The 17,609-nt window shown below is 42.7% G+C and overlaps 1 protein-coding gene across 2 annotated transcripts in view; it reads left to right on the top strand.

Moving 5' to 3' along the window:
- GALC (galactosylceramidase) overlaps window positions 1–16,918 on the top strand; it is a 62,046-nt gene extending 45,128 nt beyond the window's left edge. Inside the window, exons 13-18 of one of the 2 annotated variants that reach the window (XM_030319738.1) lie at window positions 1,007–1,157; window positions 3,193–3,373; window positions 6,815–6,978; window positions 8,623–8,699; window positions 11,281–11,384; window positions 15,011–15,124. In XM_030319738.1, coding sequence (XP_030175598.1) covers window positions 1,007–1,157; window positions 3,193–3,373; window positions 6,815–6,978; window positions 8,623–8,699; window positions 11,281–11,384; window positions 15,011–15,035 — 702 coding nt within the window. In that variant the 3' untranslated portion in view covers window positions 15,036–15,124. Of the gene's footprint in view, window positions 1–1,006; window positions 1,158–3,192; window positions 3,374–6,814; window positions 6,979–8,622; window positions 8,700–11,280; window positions 11,385–15,010 lie in introns of both variants that reach the window. The other variant, XM_030319736.1, reaches the window with a different exon arrangement.
- The last annotated feature ends 691 nt before the right edge of the window (window positions 16,919–17,609 follow it).

The raw sequence follows: 17,609 nt of genomic DNA, 5'->3' as shown, positions 1-17,609 counted from the left end.
GTCACCATCAGTGATTGAACACCGGTCATATATTAAATTCTAAAAATGAACAGTCTGCTTTTTGTACAATAAATTGCTAGAAATAGGATATTAAAATTGATTTTCCCCATAATAAAATAATATCATTTGGGGGGTATACCTTAGCCAGAATATGGTGTTACGTATTTCATAGGTCTGACCAACAATTTATTATTAAAGCAAAAGATATGCTATAAACCCCTTTAATTCAAAGTAGGAAAAAAAGCTGCTCAAATTTCACAAAATGGGCATACATCTAATGCCTACATTCATTATGCAGAGGATTCTGGTGTCCTCAGAGATCTACATTTAGCATAGAACAGCTGTGATGTAGGGAGTGTTTCTTGAAGGTCATGCCCCGAGCTAAGCATTTTATAAACATTGTCTTATTTAATCCTCACAACAGCCCTAGGAGGTATGTATTTTCCCCCCTCATTTTGTGGAGATGTGGCTTAAAGAGATTAAGTTGCCAAAGGCATAGATGTGACATAAACCTAACTTGCTAATTGAAATATGTATGGAACGTGAAAGAAGCAGGACTTGTTTTTCTTAATAGTAGAAGGTTTTTTGTGCTTAACAGCTGGTTAAGCTGTTTATGGACTTTTCCACCTTAGTAAACTCCTAAATACTAAATAGGCAGATCTCTTATTTACATACATGTATTGAACACACACAGGCTTTGAGAGCTTGTAGTCTAATGGAAAAGAACAGACTAATAGAAATAGGTTTTGGTGTTGTCTAGTCATCCTTCCCTCCATGTAGTGAAATTCTTTTAAAGTCCTACCTACAAAGTGGAATTTTATAAAGTCTTCTAAATAACTTAAGAAAAAGATCGCAAAGACCTTGGTATTGGATGTATCCTTCACAAGTGGTTATGAAGTTGTAACAGAAGGGAGTTTGGCTCTTTTTTTTTTTTCAAAAAGTTATTTGGCCCAAATGAGAGGAGCCCAACGCAGCTGGCCTTGACCTCCGCGTTTTCTTTTCTCAGCTTCTCGACAGCGGTGGCGCTTTCACACTGGAGCTGCAGGAAGACGAGCTCTTCACCCTCACCACTCTCACCACCGGGGGCAAGGGCAGCTGCCCGCCGCCTCCAGAGTCCCAGCCTTTCCCGCAGGTGTATGATGATGATTTCGATGTTGGTGAGTTTTTCATTTTTTGCTTGTTTTTTTTAAAACTAAAACTTAACCTACCTAACCAGTAGTGGGTAGATTTCTATGTGTCGAACTCGTGCGTGATAAAGTGGCTGTAAAATGTAGCTCTAAATGTCCACCTGGTAACTGAGATCTCATTTTTGTGTTACCTCAAGGTGACTCTCGACTTGAGGACCCTGTAGTTTTCAGTGCCAGAAAAAAAGCGTAGAGGTCAATGTCAGAATGAGAGCTATAATCCTAATTTGGTTTCGGTGAAGCCTGAGGCTTATTACCCTGCCGCTTCCCTGTTAGCGGAAGCCATTCCTGGCATCCTCCTGTAGCCCGGAGGTCAAATGACTTCTCTTTCTTCAGTGTCGGGGGCCTGATGACTGAGGGCAGCAGTGCTCCCCTTGGCTACTTCACCTCATCGTCTGCCCTGCCCGGGAGTTTTATACTTGCACTCTCCTGCTTTTCTAGGAAGAGCTGTTCTAAAGCTGTTGGAAAAGCTTTTGATTTTCGGTAATTTAGCAGAACTGCTGGACACGTGAGAAGGCACGGTCATCGTGGTGATAGCCCCAGGTCACTCAGTAGGTGACGGAACTTGTTGATTAGTAGACGTGCAGCTTGTGACCTCACAGGCAGGGTCAGCTGGCTCTCGTATTTGCTCCTAAGATCTGTGGCTGTAGGAGAGACACAGGCAGGGAGACTGCCATTGTGAGAGAGTGACTTGACCCTCCTATCGCCTCAGGGCTGCTGTTTCCAGCATGGTTGGTTGGAGACTCCTGGTACCCCTTCCCGATGACCCTGGGTCACTGCCCAGCCACAGGGTCTCATGTCCCTTTCCCAGCAAGTGATGTCCTGGTTAACTGCAGGACGATGCCCTTTGGACTGTGTACGGGGCTCCTCTCAATTATTTGCATGACATGGACCACAGGGACCCCCAGGGTTGCTTGGGGCCTTGTTTTCTTGCAGTTCTCTGAAGTGGCCTCTTAGATGAATTGGCAAATTATGCCACCAGGCATAATCCTGTTGCTTTCCTTTGCTGACTTCTGTGTCGGCAGAGGTAACTGTTCTTGCCCTCAGTAGATGAGGCCTTGCCCTGAGATATGGCCTCGTTAACCAGAGAGAAGTTCCCCTGGCACCAAAGCTATTCTGTGACCTGAGGAATGAAGGGCAGTTCGAAACCTTCAGATCTAAAATGTAATGCTCTGTTGACCACAAAATAAACTAAAACCTAAAGTTAAACACTGTAAGTCAGGCTGTAGCACTACTTTATATGGTTCTTAATTTCTCAAATGATGAATATGGAAGCATTTAGAAAAGCATGAAGTGTGAAATAGCTGTAAGATGATGACCAGAGTTGCTCTTCTATAGCCTTCAGCATTGTAAGACTGTAATTTAATAAAACCAAGAACAGATTGATAGCGTGGGCCCAACTGTTTTTGCCTCATTTTAGAAATAGAAGACAATTTGTAATTTGTAAATTCTGTAGTTGATATGGTGAGCCTTTTCTAATCTCCCAGCTGATGACTGTGACCCGGGGTTTAGAAACTTGTTTGACAGATGCTAGAAATAACAAAACCATCTCTTATTGAGCCGTTGCCAGATGCTGGTTTATGTACACACTTCACATACATTCTTTCATTTAATTCTCTTGTCCTCATGCCCACTTAGAAATGAGGGAGCTTGAGAGGCGCCTGCGTGGATCGGTCGTTTAAGCGTCTGAATCTTGATTTGGCTCAGGTCCTGATCCCAGTGTTGTGGGATCAAGGCTGGCATCGGGCTCTGTGCTGAGTGTGGAGCCTGCTTAGGATTCTCTCTCTCTCCCTCTCTCTGCCCCTCTCTCCTGTTTGTACTCTCTCTCTCTGTCTCTCAAATAAAAAAGAAATCAATCAATATTAACCTAAACCCTAAACTTCCACTTGTTATTAGTGTCATTTACTTATTTAGGACTTTTCAAAAGTATTTTAAGATGTGCTGAAGTATCAGCAGAGATTCTGTGAAGACTTTGTACTAAACGGAGAATTTATTGTGTTCTGAACAGATTACCCGTTTTTTAGTGAAGCTCCGAATTTTGCAGATCAGACTGGTGTCTTTGAATACTTTACGAATATCGAAGACCCTGGAGAGCATCGCTTCACGCTGCGCCAAGTTCTCAATCAGCGGCCCATTACCTGGGCCGCTGACGCGTACAACACTATCAGTGTTATAGGAGATTACAAATGGTATGTAAAATTGGTGTGCGTATGTAGACCTGGCTGAAATAACCTCTCATGTTGTCGAATATGTCCTGAAGTGAAGACTTTTCAACGGTCTTCCTTGTATAAGAATCTAATAAGTGTGTGATAATTGCTGAATATCATGACCACAAGCCATGGTTATGATGCCTCAGTGTCCTTCCCTCAGATTTGCTCAATTAATAGTGATTGTTGCTGGAACAGATTGATTTTAGTATAAAAATTGCGGACTTTTGGACCCAGTTATAATTGAAGATTTATTTATAAATAGACATTGTGATTTGTGGGGTTTTTGTGGATTTGCTGGAGAGTTCATTTGTTGATCTGGGGTTGCCACCTGCTGGATCCATTCTAGACTTACACTGTTTTAGCCTTCGTGGAAAATCTGTTTACCAGGTGACGGTAGATGGCAATAGTGAGAAGCAGATCGGCCTTTACTGTCATTCCCCCTCGCCTGCCCTAGAGTACTACGGAGGATTGGCTGTCTCTGAACCCAAACTCTTATTTCTGGCTGGGACTCTAGAAATATCGAGAGACTCCTTAATTATAGCAGAGAGAGGAGATCGAGCACCATCCAAAGAGTGACCGAGAGTATTCATAACTTTGAAGATTTTATGTATTGAGATGGCAGTACTCCTCTTTCCTGCTGCAGTGGGTAAGGAGGTGGGGAGAGGTGGAGGGGGAAAGTGGGGAGAGAGGGAAAGAGCCACAGGGTCTGAGAGAGAAAGAACCAGGAGAGAGCAGTGATGCCTGTCGAGAGGCATCGTTTTCATCGTTCTTAGCCCTGCTTTCATTGTGTGATTCCCTGCTCAGGGATCTGCAGTGACTCTCTTCAGCTACCGAATCAGATCTCATCGTCTGTGTCTGACTTCCAAGACCCTTTCACATTTGGGCTCATCCTATTTATTATGTACTCTTTCCCAGTATTTCCTCCTGGATTCAAAGTAGCCAGGTCTGCTCAGAGATTCCCCACAAGTCCCATGCTCATTTCTTTTTTTCTGGCTGCGACTCCCTCTAACGTGGGTAAAGGAGGGAAGGAAAACTGGGTCATACTTCCCACAACTACCTGTGGCAGAGCTATCATCCTCCCCACCTTACAGATCAAGAAACCAAGACTTCCGGGTAACATTTGCCTGAGATCCTATACTTGTAAGTTCTAGAACTAGGGTGAGAGGCCAGGACTGTCTGGTGCTGTAGCTCATCTCTTTGGACTACACCTCACTGCTTCGTTTTAATCGTTGTCTTCTTCCTAAGACGAGCGGGGGATGAGTGTGGTTTACCTATAGTGCTGTTTTAGAAACTCGGCTCTCAGTGTGTGCACAGCCATCATTTCTTCAGGACCGTATTTGTGGTGGGACTTCCCCTCTCATACTTAGGTTTAGTTGAGTCCCAGCCCAGTAATTTGACTATGGAGGGTAGGCTTTCCTGAGGCTACTCAAGACTTTCATCGTATTAGCGAGCTTTGGTTGGGACCTGCGGACGGTCCACAAAATGACCTCTCACTGCACACATCCCAGCTTTGCATCCCTTTGGTTAAGTTTGCTTAATGCACAGGCTGGTTTTTGTGCCCTTAGCACGACCAAGAGGTTGTGGCTGTGGAAGACCAGACCACGCTTTTATTCTCCTTCGTTGGCTGTAAAATTGCCAGCAAGTTCTGCCTGGGGAATCTCTATTCTGGAATGTGATGTAAACAAAGGAGGTTAGATCTTCTCCCGCCCTGACTCTAAATAGAGTAAGTTTGTGGTGCTGTAACACATTCACACTTCTGATGAGTCAGAACAGAGGTAGGGGATGTATGGAGCACTTCTGATCCTTAGTAGTTTCCTGCTGGTGACAGTCTGTAGAGAGACCAGCTCCCTCTGCTGGGGAGGATGTACAAGAGAGACTGTGCTTCTGTTAACTTTGCATTGGACTTTTCTGTAAAGTAGCCCAGCTTTGGTTAGACGATTCAACGTGGATTTTCCTGATTGTTGTGTGCCTGTTGTAGCTACTTCTTTTATATTTTTCATTACAGAGTAAAATTTTATTGTGCAAAATTCACTGATAAGAATCTGAGAAGTGTGAAAGCCACATAATTCTAGATCTAACTTTCCCTGCTTCCAAAATACATTTCTTGACATTCTTAGTTTTCTTTTAGGTAAATTGCTTGCCTTATTACTTGGCTTTGTGCATGCTTGCTTTCCTGTTCGCAGTTCAAGTTTGAGTAGGAGGTAAATTATTTTCAGAGATCATTTTGGCTTGGGGTGGTTGTATCATTGCAGAAGGCATCTAGTAGGGTTTATAAAAGAAGCCTGGAGCAGAGCTCACTGTTAAAGCTGTAGTAGCTGGTTGGCTGAATTTCCTCTCCTTTGATGTGCCCCTGTTGATCAGTGATGCCGGGCCAGGGTTTTACTGTCCCTATAGGGACAGGGATGCTCTGTAGGGGAAAATGGCTCTCAGAGTAGGATTCCTGAACCAGTGGCACCGGCATCACCTGGGAATTTGCTAGACATGCAGATTCAAGAGCCCAGCGCAACCCACCTGAGTCAGAAGCTGTGGGCTGGGGCTGACAGACTGACTTTCACAAGCCCTCCAGGCAATTTCAGTGCTGCTCAAATTTGAAAACCCCTGCTGTAGTGTCAGGAGAGTTGCCTCTGTCTTTGCAGAGAAATACCTTTAGATCTTTCTTCTGGGGTTTTTAAGTCTTGCTCGAGTTAAAGGTAAATATTAGCTCCAAAGTATGTTCTCCTAGGGGCTCTAAGCTTTTGTCTTCACTGCTTCTCTTAGCAGATGGAAATTTAGTAAAATTTTTTTTCAGAATTATATGGAAACAGACCTTTTATGCATTCCTATGGGGGAAAAAAGGCTTCTTTTAACATTATATTCTTAGGTTGACAAGTTGTTTTATCATAGATCAGAAATGTGTTCTTTTTTTTTTTTTTTTAAAGTTTATTCACTTATTTTGAGAGAGAGAGAGAGAGAGAGAGCGGGAGGGGCAAAGAGAGAGGGAGAGAGAGAGAATCCCAAGCAGGCTCCATGCTGTGGGTATAGAACCTGATGCGGGGCTCGAACACATGAACTGTGAGATCATGAGTTGATCTGAAAGAGTTGGATGCTCAACAGACTGAGCTGCCCAGGCACCCCAAGAAATGTGTTCTTAAGAGACTTAAAAACCGTAAATACTATTTTCCAGTAACTCATTGAAAGAGGCAACGAAATGGCTTAACTTTAGTCACATAAAACTTAAAACTGTTATCAATGAAGATTCTTTTTTTTTTTTCCCCCATCAATGAAGATTCTTGAAGCCCATCCCTGCCACAAACACAGACTTAGCAAGTCACATATTCACCTCAATTAGAAGTTTGGAGGCATGTGGCTGTGAAATGACACATTTGTGCCTTACCTGGAGTGGCATAATAAAAGGTGCTAATGAACAGTTTCACTCTGCAGGTCCAACCTGACTGTGAGGTGTGATGTTTACATAGAGACTCCTGAGAAGGGAGGCGTGTTCATTGCGGGAAGAGTAAATAAAGGTGGTGTCTTGATTAGAAGCGCTAGAGGAGTTTTCTTCTGGATTTTTGCAAATGGAACCTACAGAGTTACAGGTGACCTAGGTAAGTGACTTCTTCTGTATGTAGCGCATGACTTACTCTGAAATATGCTGTGAGCTTCTTACTGTGTGATGAGAGAGCTTCATCTCTAGGTGCTTGGACATCTATTTGGGAAGAGATTCAGCACATTTGAGCCAACACCAAATGATTCAAAATCATAGAGTTAATGAGAGGCGGCTGTGGAAAAGAAGGTTGTGTAGAGCTCTGTTTCAGGTGGAGCTGAGCTAGGTGGTCAGGATAGGATTTGCATAGCCTGGGGTGATGTGGACGTAGTGGGGAGAGAATGCTCAAGAAGCACCTTAAGTAAAAAGCAAGACTATAAGAATGTGCTGGTATGCTTAGGGAAGTAGAAGGAGAGGGGTTGGTCTGCTTAAAATGGAGATACCCTGAGGGTGCTTGGGTGGCTCAGTAGGTAAAGAGTCTGACTCTTGATTTCCGCTCAAGTCATGATCTTAAGGTTTGTGAGTTCGAGCCCCGTATCGGACTCTGCCCTGACACTGGGGAGCCTGCTTGAGATTCTCTCTCTCTCTCTCTCTCTCTCTCTCTCTCTCTGTTCCTCCCCCACTCATGTTCTCTCCTTCTCTCTCTCTCAAAAATAAATAAACATTTTTTTAAAAATGGAGATAGCCCGTTTCCCAATGTAGTTAATAATTTGACACTTTTCATTCATCTTAACAGCCCTTGTCTTATGTAGAATAGCATCTTATTCAGGAGAGGTGCTTAGAGTGTGTCCATGTTGAATTCTGTCTAATTCACTGTGGTGTTGGTGCCCCCTGCTCTGTGGAAACAGACTGTATTGGTGCTGCCTCTTCTGCATTCTCGGTCTCTTGACTTTGTCCTGCATTAGTGAAAAAAATCTTCTCTCCTATAGTTTGTTACTCTTTGCCTCTTGCTAGGTGGAAAGGGCTCCACAAGTGATGAAGAAAGAGTGGGTAATAAGGACACCAGAGTAGGAATTGCAGAATCATAGCATGACCCATCTAGAACATTCCTCACTGATTTTCCAAACCAGAAACCAGTCCAAACCAGGGAGGTTAATCGATTTTCCCAAAGTCTCAAAATGAGTTGGTGGTAGAATTAGAACTAATGATTTAAATCTGCGTCTTTAGTCCCCCCTGTTCTTGTGTTTTAAACTGCCCACTCAACATCTCATCTGCTTTCTCTCAGCCGTTCAGATAGAATATATCCCCAGATTTATTCTTTATCCCTAGATTAACTGTTTTCTCTCTCTGATTCTCAGTTCACGCTCTATCTATGTAAGCAGTTACACTAGCTCGAAATCTTATGGTGACCTTTGACTACCACTCTTTTTTCTTTATATCCAGTCCAATCAAGTATAAACCTACGCCTGAACTGTAGAAGCCAACACATTATACTGGGGATGGTTTGTAAATTTATTTCACTGGTTCTCCTGTGAGCTCACATATGATATATGTCTCAGAGTAGGCTCCCAGTACGTGCTTGTGGAATGCATGCCCGAATGAAGGATGTTTTGTTTTAAATCAGTAGTAGATCTGGAAATGTGGATCTTTGTTAAGGCTTACTTTACTGCATACACATGCCTCCCGAGAATCCTCACTGAGCTATGTGATTCTGTGATTTAGATTTTAAAAATATATCAATTAGGATAATCTTTGTGTGTTGCAGCTGGATGGATCATATATGCTTTAGGACATGTTGACGTTACAGCGAAAAGATGGTATACGCTCACGTTAATTATTAAGGTAAGTATTGCTGATCAGAATACCTGGAGGTAAAATATTCTTTTCTTGTGCTTTTCTAGCATTTTCTGTCCTCAAATGAGAGGGGGAAAAGTGTGATAAATACAGTGATGGAAATAGGCAGAGAATCTGCTGGGATACCAGCAGACTCTAGGGTGATAGTATATGTCAGGGTAAACCTGTATGAGAACCATCAGCTCTTGACTTTATCACCCCACGATTTTTTTAAATTTTGGTTTTGTTTTTTTCAACTCAGGAGTAGTTGGTAAATAGTCAATAATTGATTTATTTTTTTCCAAGTTGGCCTGAGCCAAGATTATAATTGGAGCTTATAGATATAAGCAAAATCACATAAATTTGTTTTTGGTGGTTGAGACTAATTTGGTTTTCAGAGAAAAGTACAATTTTTTAGAAGTTGGTTTCCATGAGTATTTTTTTGTCATGGAAGGTACCAGATAAATTGTAGGATAAGAATGTCTGAAAATACTAGTCAAAATTGCTGAGTGATCATGAGTTCTTGATGGACACGCATTCAAGGGATGTGTAGAATATTCTTCTGTGTAATATACTACTGCTCTCTGCCATTATAATTCTGTCATAATTTGATTTAGGTTACAACAAGCAGTAAAATACGGAATTCAGATAACTTTTTGAAATTGTTCTCATCTCTTGCCCAACCACCAAAAAATGATACAGTAACATTTTCCAGGCAGTAACAGTAGGCTTTGAACATCTGGTTTGTGTGTGGCATAGTTTATTTAACTCTGCCACACTCGATGGCACAACTTTGTTCCCCGTTCTTTCCTCTTCTGGTGAATGGAGGCAAGATGGGCTGGCTTTCCTTGCAGGTAGAGGGGAGGGGTCTTTTACATGCCTCCTGGGGTGCACACGTGCTGGTGTTTGTTCAGGCAGATGTTTAGAAATGGAATTATATTTACAGTCTTGACAGACACTGCCCTATTGCTAGCCAAGCTGTATCCACTTTTATAGCAGTTATAATATATTACCTATTTTTAAAGATTTTTTTCAAACTAATTGACGTGATTTCTATTTCCCGGATAATTAGGGAGGTTGCACATCTTACTGTGTTTATTGGCTATTTGTATATATATTTTTTCTCTTCTCTGAAGTTACCCATTCACATTCTTTCCTCATTTTCTTACTGTGTTTTCTTTTTCCGATGGATCCATATGAATTTATGATATATTTTGAGTAGTCACCCATTTTCTTTTTTTTTTTTTTTACATTTATTTTATTTTTGAGAGGCAGAGAGAGACAGAGCACAAGTGGGGGAGGGGCAGAGAGAGAGGGAGACACAGAATCCAAAACAGGCTCCAGGCCCTCAGCTGTCATCACAGAGCCCGACGCAGGGCTCGAACTCACAAACCGTGAGATCATGATCTGAACCGGAGTCGGACGCTCAACTGACTGAGCCACCCTGGTGCCCCTATTTTGAGTAGTCATCCATTTTCTGTTACTTATGTTACAAATATTTTTTGTGTCTTGTGTGTTTTAATTTCTAATGGTATGTTTCGCAGATAGAAGTTTTAAATTTTGGTGCTGTCAAGTATTTCACTTTTTTTTCAGTGCTTTTATGTTTTATTTAAGAAAGCCCGCACCTTTCTCACGGTTAGGAACATTTCTTTTCCTCTAAACTAAACAAAGTTGAGGATTTTTTTTTCCTGTTGGAGTCTTTAATACATCTGGAATTTATTTGTGAATCATAAGGGGAAGATCCCAATATAATTTTTTTAAACGAATGGATAGCCATCATCATTTATTACCACAGACCGTCCTTTTGTCTATGATTTGAAGGCTAACTCTTTGATGTAACAAATCATCACGTGTGCATAGGCTTCTTTCTGAACTTTGTTCTTTATAGTGCTTTGTCTTACCCAGTATCACTCTTTATTTATTTATTTATTTAAAAAAATTTTTTTTTCAATGTTTATTTATTTTTGGGACAGAGAGAGACAGAGCACGAACGGGCGAGAGGCAGAGAGAGAGGGAGACACAGAATCGGAAACAGGCTCCAGGCTCCGAGCCATCAGCCCAGAGCCTGACGCGGGGCTCGAACTCACGGACCGCGAGATCGTGACCTGGCTGAAGTCGGACGCTTAACCGACTGCGCCACCCAGGCGCCCCCAGTATCACTCTTTAAAACACTTGATTACAGGGGTGCCTGGGTGGCTCAGTCGGTGGAGTGTCCGACTGTGGCTCAGGTCATGATCTCACGGCTCGTGAGTTCAAGCCCCGCGTCGGGCTCTGTGCTGACAGCCTGGAGCCCGCTTCTGCTTCTGTGTCTCCCTCTCTCTCTGCCCCTAACCCACTCACATTCTTTCTCTGTCTCTCTCAAAAATAAATAAACATTAAAAAATAAATAAATAAAACACTTGATTACACAGTTTACCCCTTTACTTCCTTCAGGTTCTTTCCTGACCACCTTATATAAAATAGCACCCACCTCCTTTTGTGTCCCTCCCCTCCACCCCCCACCCCCCCCCCCGCCAGTTTATTTTTCTTACCTCCTGACGTCACACAGATTCTGCTGATGGTTTTTGCCCTTGCCTCCTCCCTTCACTAGAAAATGGCTCCTTCAGTGACAGGCCTCTTTCACCAAACACTGCTGGCTCTCCGGCATTCCTGGCACGTCTGCCATCAGAGCAAGAGCCTGGTGAATTCTGGCGAGTGAGTGAATGGATGCCCCCGAGGGCAAGTCCCTCATGATTTCTTTTTCCAAATTATCCTTTGTAAATTTAAAAAAAAAAGTATATTTATTTCTTGTATGTGAACTTTTAAAACATCTTTTCGATTCCATGAAAAATGCAGCCAGTATTACGTTGAAAATTTATACATCAATTTGGGCAAAGCCAACTTTTTTTTAGAATGATGTGTTTCCCCCCCGCAAGACCATGAGGACAAGAACAGGCTGCATTTGCCACTGTGTCCTCCAGTTTTATTTAGTGGTTCTTGCATACTTCTTGTTAGGCTTATTTTTAGCAATGTTTTGAATTTTTTGAAACCATGAAAGGGATTTAAAAAATAAATGTCCTTAATTTTTCTCAGGTGCTTTGTAGACAGGGGTAAGAAAATCAGCAGGGCTTGTTGGAAACAGGTGCCTTCTGGGCCCCTGCTTGTTCCTTCCTCCTCACCCCATGCGTTGTCCTGTGCCTCTGATACAGTGTCTCTGAACTGTTCGAGGTGTATCTTCTGGTATCTCTTTAATAAAAAGTGATTTGTAACTTCTAGAAATTAGCTCTGGTCTCGCCACTGGAACAGGCGGGGATTTTGCAGATGTAACACCCGCGCCACCCCCAGCCCCACCGTCTCTTGTTCCGTCGGCCGGGAGCACCCGGCTTCCCTCTCGAGTTTCAACTCTGGGCACTTCGAGGCCTCCTCCCACTCTACAGTCTGGTCAAGTCCCCGTCTCCTGGTTGAGTTCTTCACACGCCTTGTACCGCTTAGCTTTTCTTTATTGTGTGAGTTGGTGGGTATGTCTCCCGCTAGAGCGTAAGCTCCATGGAACGGGGGCCTTGCCTTTCTTGTTCATCCTAAATTCCCAGTCCTTTAATAGCACTTGGCAAATAGTTTTTTGCATGAATGAAAAGGCAAAGCAAAACAACATCTTGTTCGATGGTCCATTTTCCAAATTACAGCTAATAGGAGGATTTTTATATTTTTTTACTTAAGTCTTTCATTGGTCACCTACATGCCTGTCCCTCAGCTTGCCTCTTCCTATCGTGTTTCTCTCCCCACTGTAGATCTATAATCACAGAGGACGACAGCTTTACCGGTAACAGATCTGGTTTGAAACTAGCCCACAGGCTGTGTATCAGGCTGAAAGCACTGTGAGGCCAGCTTCAGTGTTCGTTTTCCTCCTTTTACCATCACCAAGACCAGCGTTTAGGAGGATTTTGTATCATTTTGTCCTTGGCCCTCTTTCACTGCTTCTCAGCACTACTGAGGAGGTGGTTAGAGCGATAGACTGAAGCCTTACTATGTTCCACCTGCAAGTGTTTTATGTTGCTCAGCTTTTGTTTTCCCGTCCATAATATCAGGAATATCCATAATACCACATCCTTCTTACGAAGATCAAATGAGATTATATATATGAGCGTTTGGTACGGTACTTGTTACATGGTAAGCACTTCTTGACTCTAGTGAATATTCTTAGCAGTAGGCATGTTTGAACCAAGCAGAGCAGCATTCATATTTCCTTGCTGATGCATCCTGACTCCCTGAAAGTTATTTCATTTCTTTGAGCTTCTATTTCCTGGTCTGTAAAAGGGACATAACTTCTGTAAGGTTGTTTGGGGTTAAATGTGTCTTATTCTTTCATTCCACACATTTCTATGAAACACTTGTTATGTGTCCTTTTCTTTTTTTTTTAATTTTTTTTTTTTTCAACGTTTATTTATTTTTTGGGACAGAGAGAGACAGAGCATGAACGGGGGAGGGGCAGAGAGAGAGGGAGACACAGAATCGGAAACAGGCTCCAGGCTCTGAGCCATCAGCCCAGAGCCCGATGCGGGGCTCGAACTCCCGGACCGCGAGATCGTGACCTGGCTGAAGTCGGACGCTTAACCGACTGCGCCACCCAGGCGCCCCTATGTGTCCTTTTCTAGGTGGTAAGGGATGCAGCAGTAATGAAGACACACACGGTTCCTGCTCTCCTGGAGCCTGTATTCTCTAGGGCAGGGGTTGGCAAACCCTTTGTAAGGGGCCAGACAGTAAATATTTTAGGCTTCGTGGGCCATGTAGTCTGTGCAGCTTTACTCAACTCTGCTTTTGTAGTGAGACAGCAGCCACGGACAGTAGATAAATGGACGCGTGTGGCTTTGTTCCGATAACATTTTATTTATAGAAACAGGTGGCTGGCTTGTGGGCCATAGATGGCTGCCTCTGGTTCTGAGACGGTAAAAAACCCAAATCAGTCAGTCACATGGTGAAGACAAAACGGGACATTGAGGTGAACGAGCTCCACTGTCCAGAGTGTCTAGGTAGAGAGGCAGGGGAAGCGCTCTTGGAGCTGGTGCGCTTTGAGATGAGCCCTGCCCGATGGGAAGAGCACCTTGAGCAGAGGACCCTGCCTCGTGTGAGGGACCCTGCTGGTGACAGGCCTCGTGGGAAGGACCCTGCTGGTGACAGGCCTCGTGTGTGGAGCAGCCCAGTGGCCAGAGGGCAGGGGTGGGGAGGAGGAGGTGATGTATGCTTGCGCGCTATGGCTACGTATTGGCTCAGTGTTAATACCCCTCGTTGGCCGAGCGGCGGAAGGTGTTCAGTGAGCACTTTGAGAGCTGCGGGTAGCTGTGCACGCGTGTGGCTGTGCATGCGTGTGCTGGTGGGAATATGTGCGGCCCTGAATGTGGAGTTGGGCAGCTATGATTCAAGTTGTAGCTCTGCTGGTGAATCTGATTTTGACTTTTAATCTCACGTCTCAGTGTCTCCCTTCGTAACATGAAAGGGCGAAACGAACACCCATTGAACTGCAATTCTGTGACCTAAAAACAGGTTTTCTTTTGATCCGTAGCCCAGTGCTTTGGATCGTTAGCTCTTCACCCTTTGAAATTAGCTACTTTTAAGTGCTCAGATGCAGTTGATACGCTCGTAAACGTGCTATAATAATGATGACAAGAGCTGGCATTTATTTTCCCCTGTGTGCCAGGCACTTGGCTAGGTAGGAATGGCCGCTATCTGAGGGAGTTATTTTTGTCTTTCTGTGTCGGTGACCAGTAAGTCATTCATTTCTCTGGACGTCTCCCTTCTTACCCCTGACCCTCCCACCCCAACATCAGTTTAACTGACGGTTCCTAGTTTTATAACTTGAGGGTGGGCTCTCCATATGACTTTGAGGTGATAATTTGTACATGGAACAAAACGGATTTAGGTAAACGGAAGCTTTGGCTCCGGTAGTCACGTCCGAAAAGCTGGTGGCCGTTAGCCACAACACGTGAGCATGCACGTACTTGCAAATTACAAATGTTTCTTTCAGTGGGCTTTTGTTTAAAACTTTACAATGTTAGGAAAAGTTTTACATTTCTGTTGGTTTAGAGCATTTTGGTGGGGGACAAGGAAATATCAAGGCATTTATTCCTTGTGCTTCGGAAACTACTTACATAAGTAGATAAGAATTTCCTCAGAGAATTTTTTCTGTATTTCAAACTTGCGCTCAAACTTGTGGAATTGTGTTTTGCCATGGTCTTAAGTGAGAAGGATGTTCGCTCCACGGAATAGATTGGCCACACGTATTAAGAAACAGACCTCAGAGGATCATTTTCATACGTCTTCAAGGGGTACATTTGTCTTTCCTCCAGGGCCCTTTCTCCTCTGGCATGTTGAATGGCAAGTCTGTCTGGAAGAATATCCCTGTGAGTTTCCCGAAGAATGGCTGGGCCGCGATTGGAACTCACTCTTTTGAATTTGCACAGTTTGACAACTTTCATGTGGAAGCCACAAGCTAATATTCACAGAGCACCGTAGAACACTCCTTGGATTTTCTTTCTTTCTTTTTGGTTTTGGTTCAGAGCCAATTCTTGCCTTGATGGATCAATACATGAGCCTCTCGGAGACTAAAAATAGTGAAGAGTAAATGGGGAGAGAAATATATTTTTGCTTGATCTTCTGGAAGATATTTTTAAAACTAATGCCGAGGGGAGACACGTGAATCTGTAACATTACCCGATATGGCCCCTAAAGTTCAAGCTGTACAGGGGTCCTGTTGTTAGGGGTGGTTTGGGTGGTTCACACCTTGAAGCCTTGGCTTTAATGCTGAGCTCGCTTTCTTCATCTTGTGTGCAAGGGCTCGTGCAGAGGGCAGTGACTTGATCTTCACAGAGGTGGACTGTGCGTCTGACTGAGCTGAGGGCCTCGTCTGGAGGTAATGCCGCCCCAGAGGGAGCTGAAGAACACTGGAAGTGCTGCTTTTTGAAAACCACTTCAACATGTTAATCTTACACTCTATAAAGGGTATTTTTTCTTTTCCTTTTTGCAATGATGCTTTTGAATTATAGATGAGTGGATGATTTGAAAAATGCCTCATTAATAAACTACCTCTAAAGCTACTTCTGCAGTAATAAATATGAGCAGATTAATTGGGTTATCTGCAGTTTTTAAGTCTTTTAGATCCAGCTTTTAGTCGTGTAACCCTTAAAACTCTCTGAGAACATCTTCCCAGGTGGCTGGAAGGAAGAAGAGAATCCCACCTAGCCAGTGCTGCATGTGGCTCTCAAGATGTAGCAGTTTTCTTGTGTCTTATCTCATTGTGCCTCTCGTGGTCTGTCTTGTGTGTCACTGATGACAGACTAAAACAGCTCACGAATTATTTTGTCTTTGCTCTCGGAAGAAGGGGAACACTAAGCTTCTGCTGGTACATAGAATTGGATCATTCTCTAATAGTGTGTGATTCGATGCATCTATTTCATTAAAGTACAAATGTGTTTGTATTTAAGTATGGGGAGCATATTTCTCATGCAGTGTAATTGATACCTAAGCATTAATAGGCATCCTAGAAACAACTCACATCATTCATGTCGATAAAGTAAATTCTGGAATTCTTTATAATGAAAGTTCAGAGCTTCACTGGACTAATTCTGCAGTTTTGGAATTTGTAATAGCTCAACATAGGTGAAATTAACAAAGTTGTGTATTTCTATTATAATAAGACAAGAAGGTAAATATTAGAATAAATCAGGTTACAGAGAAAAATTTTAAATTAAAACCAAGTCTTAAGTGATTTCCATTCCGGTCTCTACGTATGTTTTTAAGTTAACTTTATCGTGGCAGAATTCACATACGATAAAATGTTCTCATTTTAAGTGTACAGTTCAGTGAGCCTTGGTAGGTGGAAATACCCACAAAACCAACACCCCAACTAAGATGTGGAACATTTCTGTTACCCCCCAGAAAGTTCTCATGTGCACCTATCGTAATTTCCTCTCACCCGCACCCGTCTCAGGCAACCATCGATCTGACTTCTATTGATGCTGATAAATTTTCCTTGTTCTAAAACGTTATAAAAGTGGCATCATCCACTATGTAGTCCTTGCTGAATGGTTTCTTTCATTCAGCAGAATGCCTTGAGATTTGTCTATGTTGCTGTTTATATCAATGGTTTGCTCCTTATGTCAAAGAATATTCCATTGTATGGTTCTGCGACCGTTTGTCATCCCCTTCTCCCACTTTCTGGTGTTGCAAATAAACCTGTCAGGAACATTTGTGTACGAGTCTCTGTGTGGACATGTGTTTTCATTTCTTAATAAATACCAAAGAGTGAAATTGCCGGATCTTTCGGGGAGTGTCTGTATCACTTTATATGAAGCTGCTAAGCTGTTTCCCACAATGACTGTATGATTTTACACTCCCAGCAGTGTGTTTGAGAGTTGCAGTTGCTTCACTCTCTTGCCAAAGCTTCATGTTGTTACTCCGCCTGATTTCAGGTGTGTGGGTGTGTGGCAGTGCATGAGACGTTGAGCATCTTTTCACGGACTTCTGTGTCACTCACGTATTTTCTTTTGTGAAATGTCTGTGTACCTTTTGCTCATTTTAAAAATTAGGTTTCCTGTCTTATTAAGAGCTCTTTATATATTTCAGATGCAATTTTAAAACTCAGATATATGTTTTATAAATTGTTTTCTCCAAGTATGTATCATTTCAAGAATGCAAAATTTTGATTTGGAAGCGCAGTTTATTTATTTTTTTCCTTTATGATAGGTGGTTTTGTTTTTCCGTTGTTTGGTTGGTTTTTTTGCTTGTTTGTGGGTTGTTTTGTTTTTTTTTTTGCATCCTAAGAAATCTTTGTCTATTCTAAATTCATAAGGATCTTACCCTTTTTTTTCTTGTATAAGTTAGTTTCTATATTCAGTCTGTGATCCATTTTGCATTTTTTTTGGCATATGCTGAGAGGTGCGAGGTTTG

Source organism: Lynx canadensis, chromosome B3, assembly GCF_007474595.2.
Source record: "Lynx canadensis isolate LIC74 chromosome B3, mLynCan4.pri.v2, whole genome shotgun sequence".
Taxonomy (NCBI): Eukaryota; Metazoa; Chordata; class Mammalia; order Carnivora; family Felidae; genus Lynx; species Lynx canadensis.
Note: the sequence above shows the minus strand (reverse complement) of the source record. Positions and strands in the feature narration are given on the sequence as shown.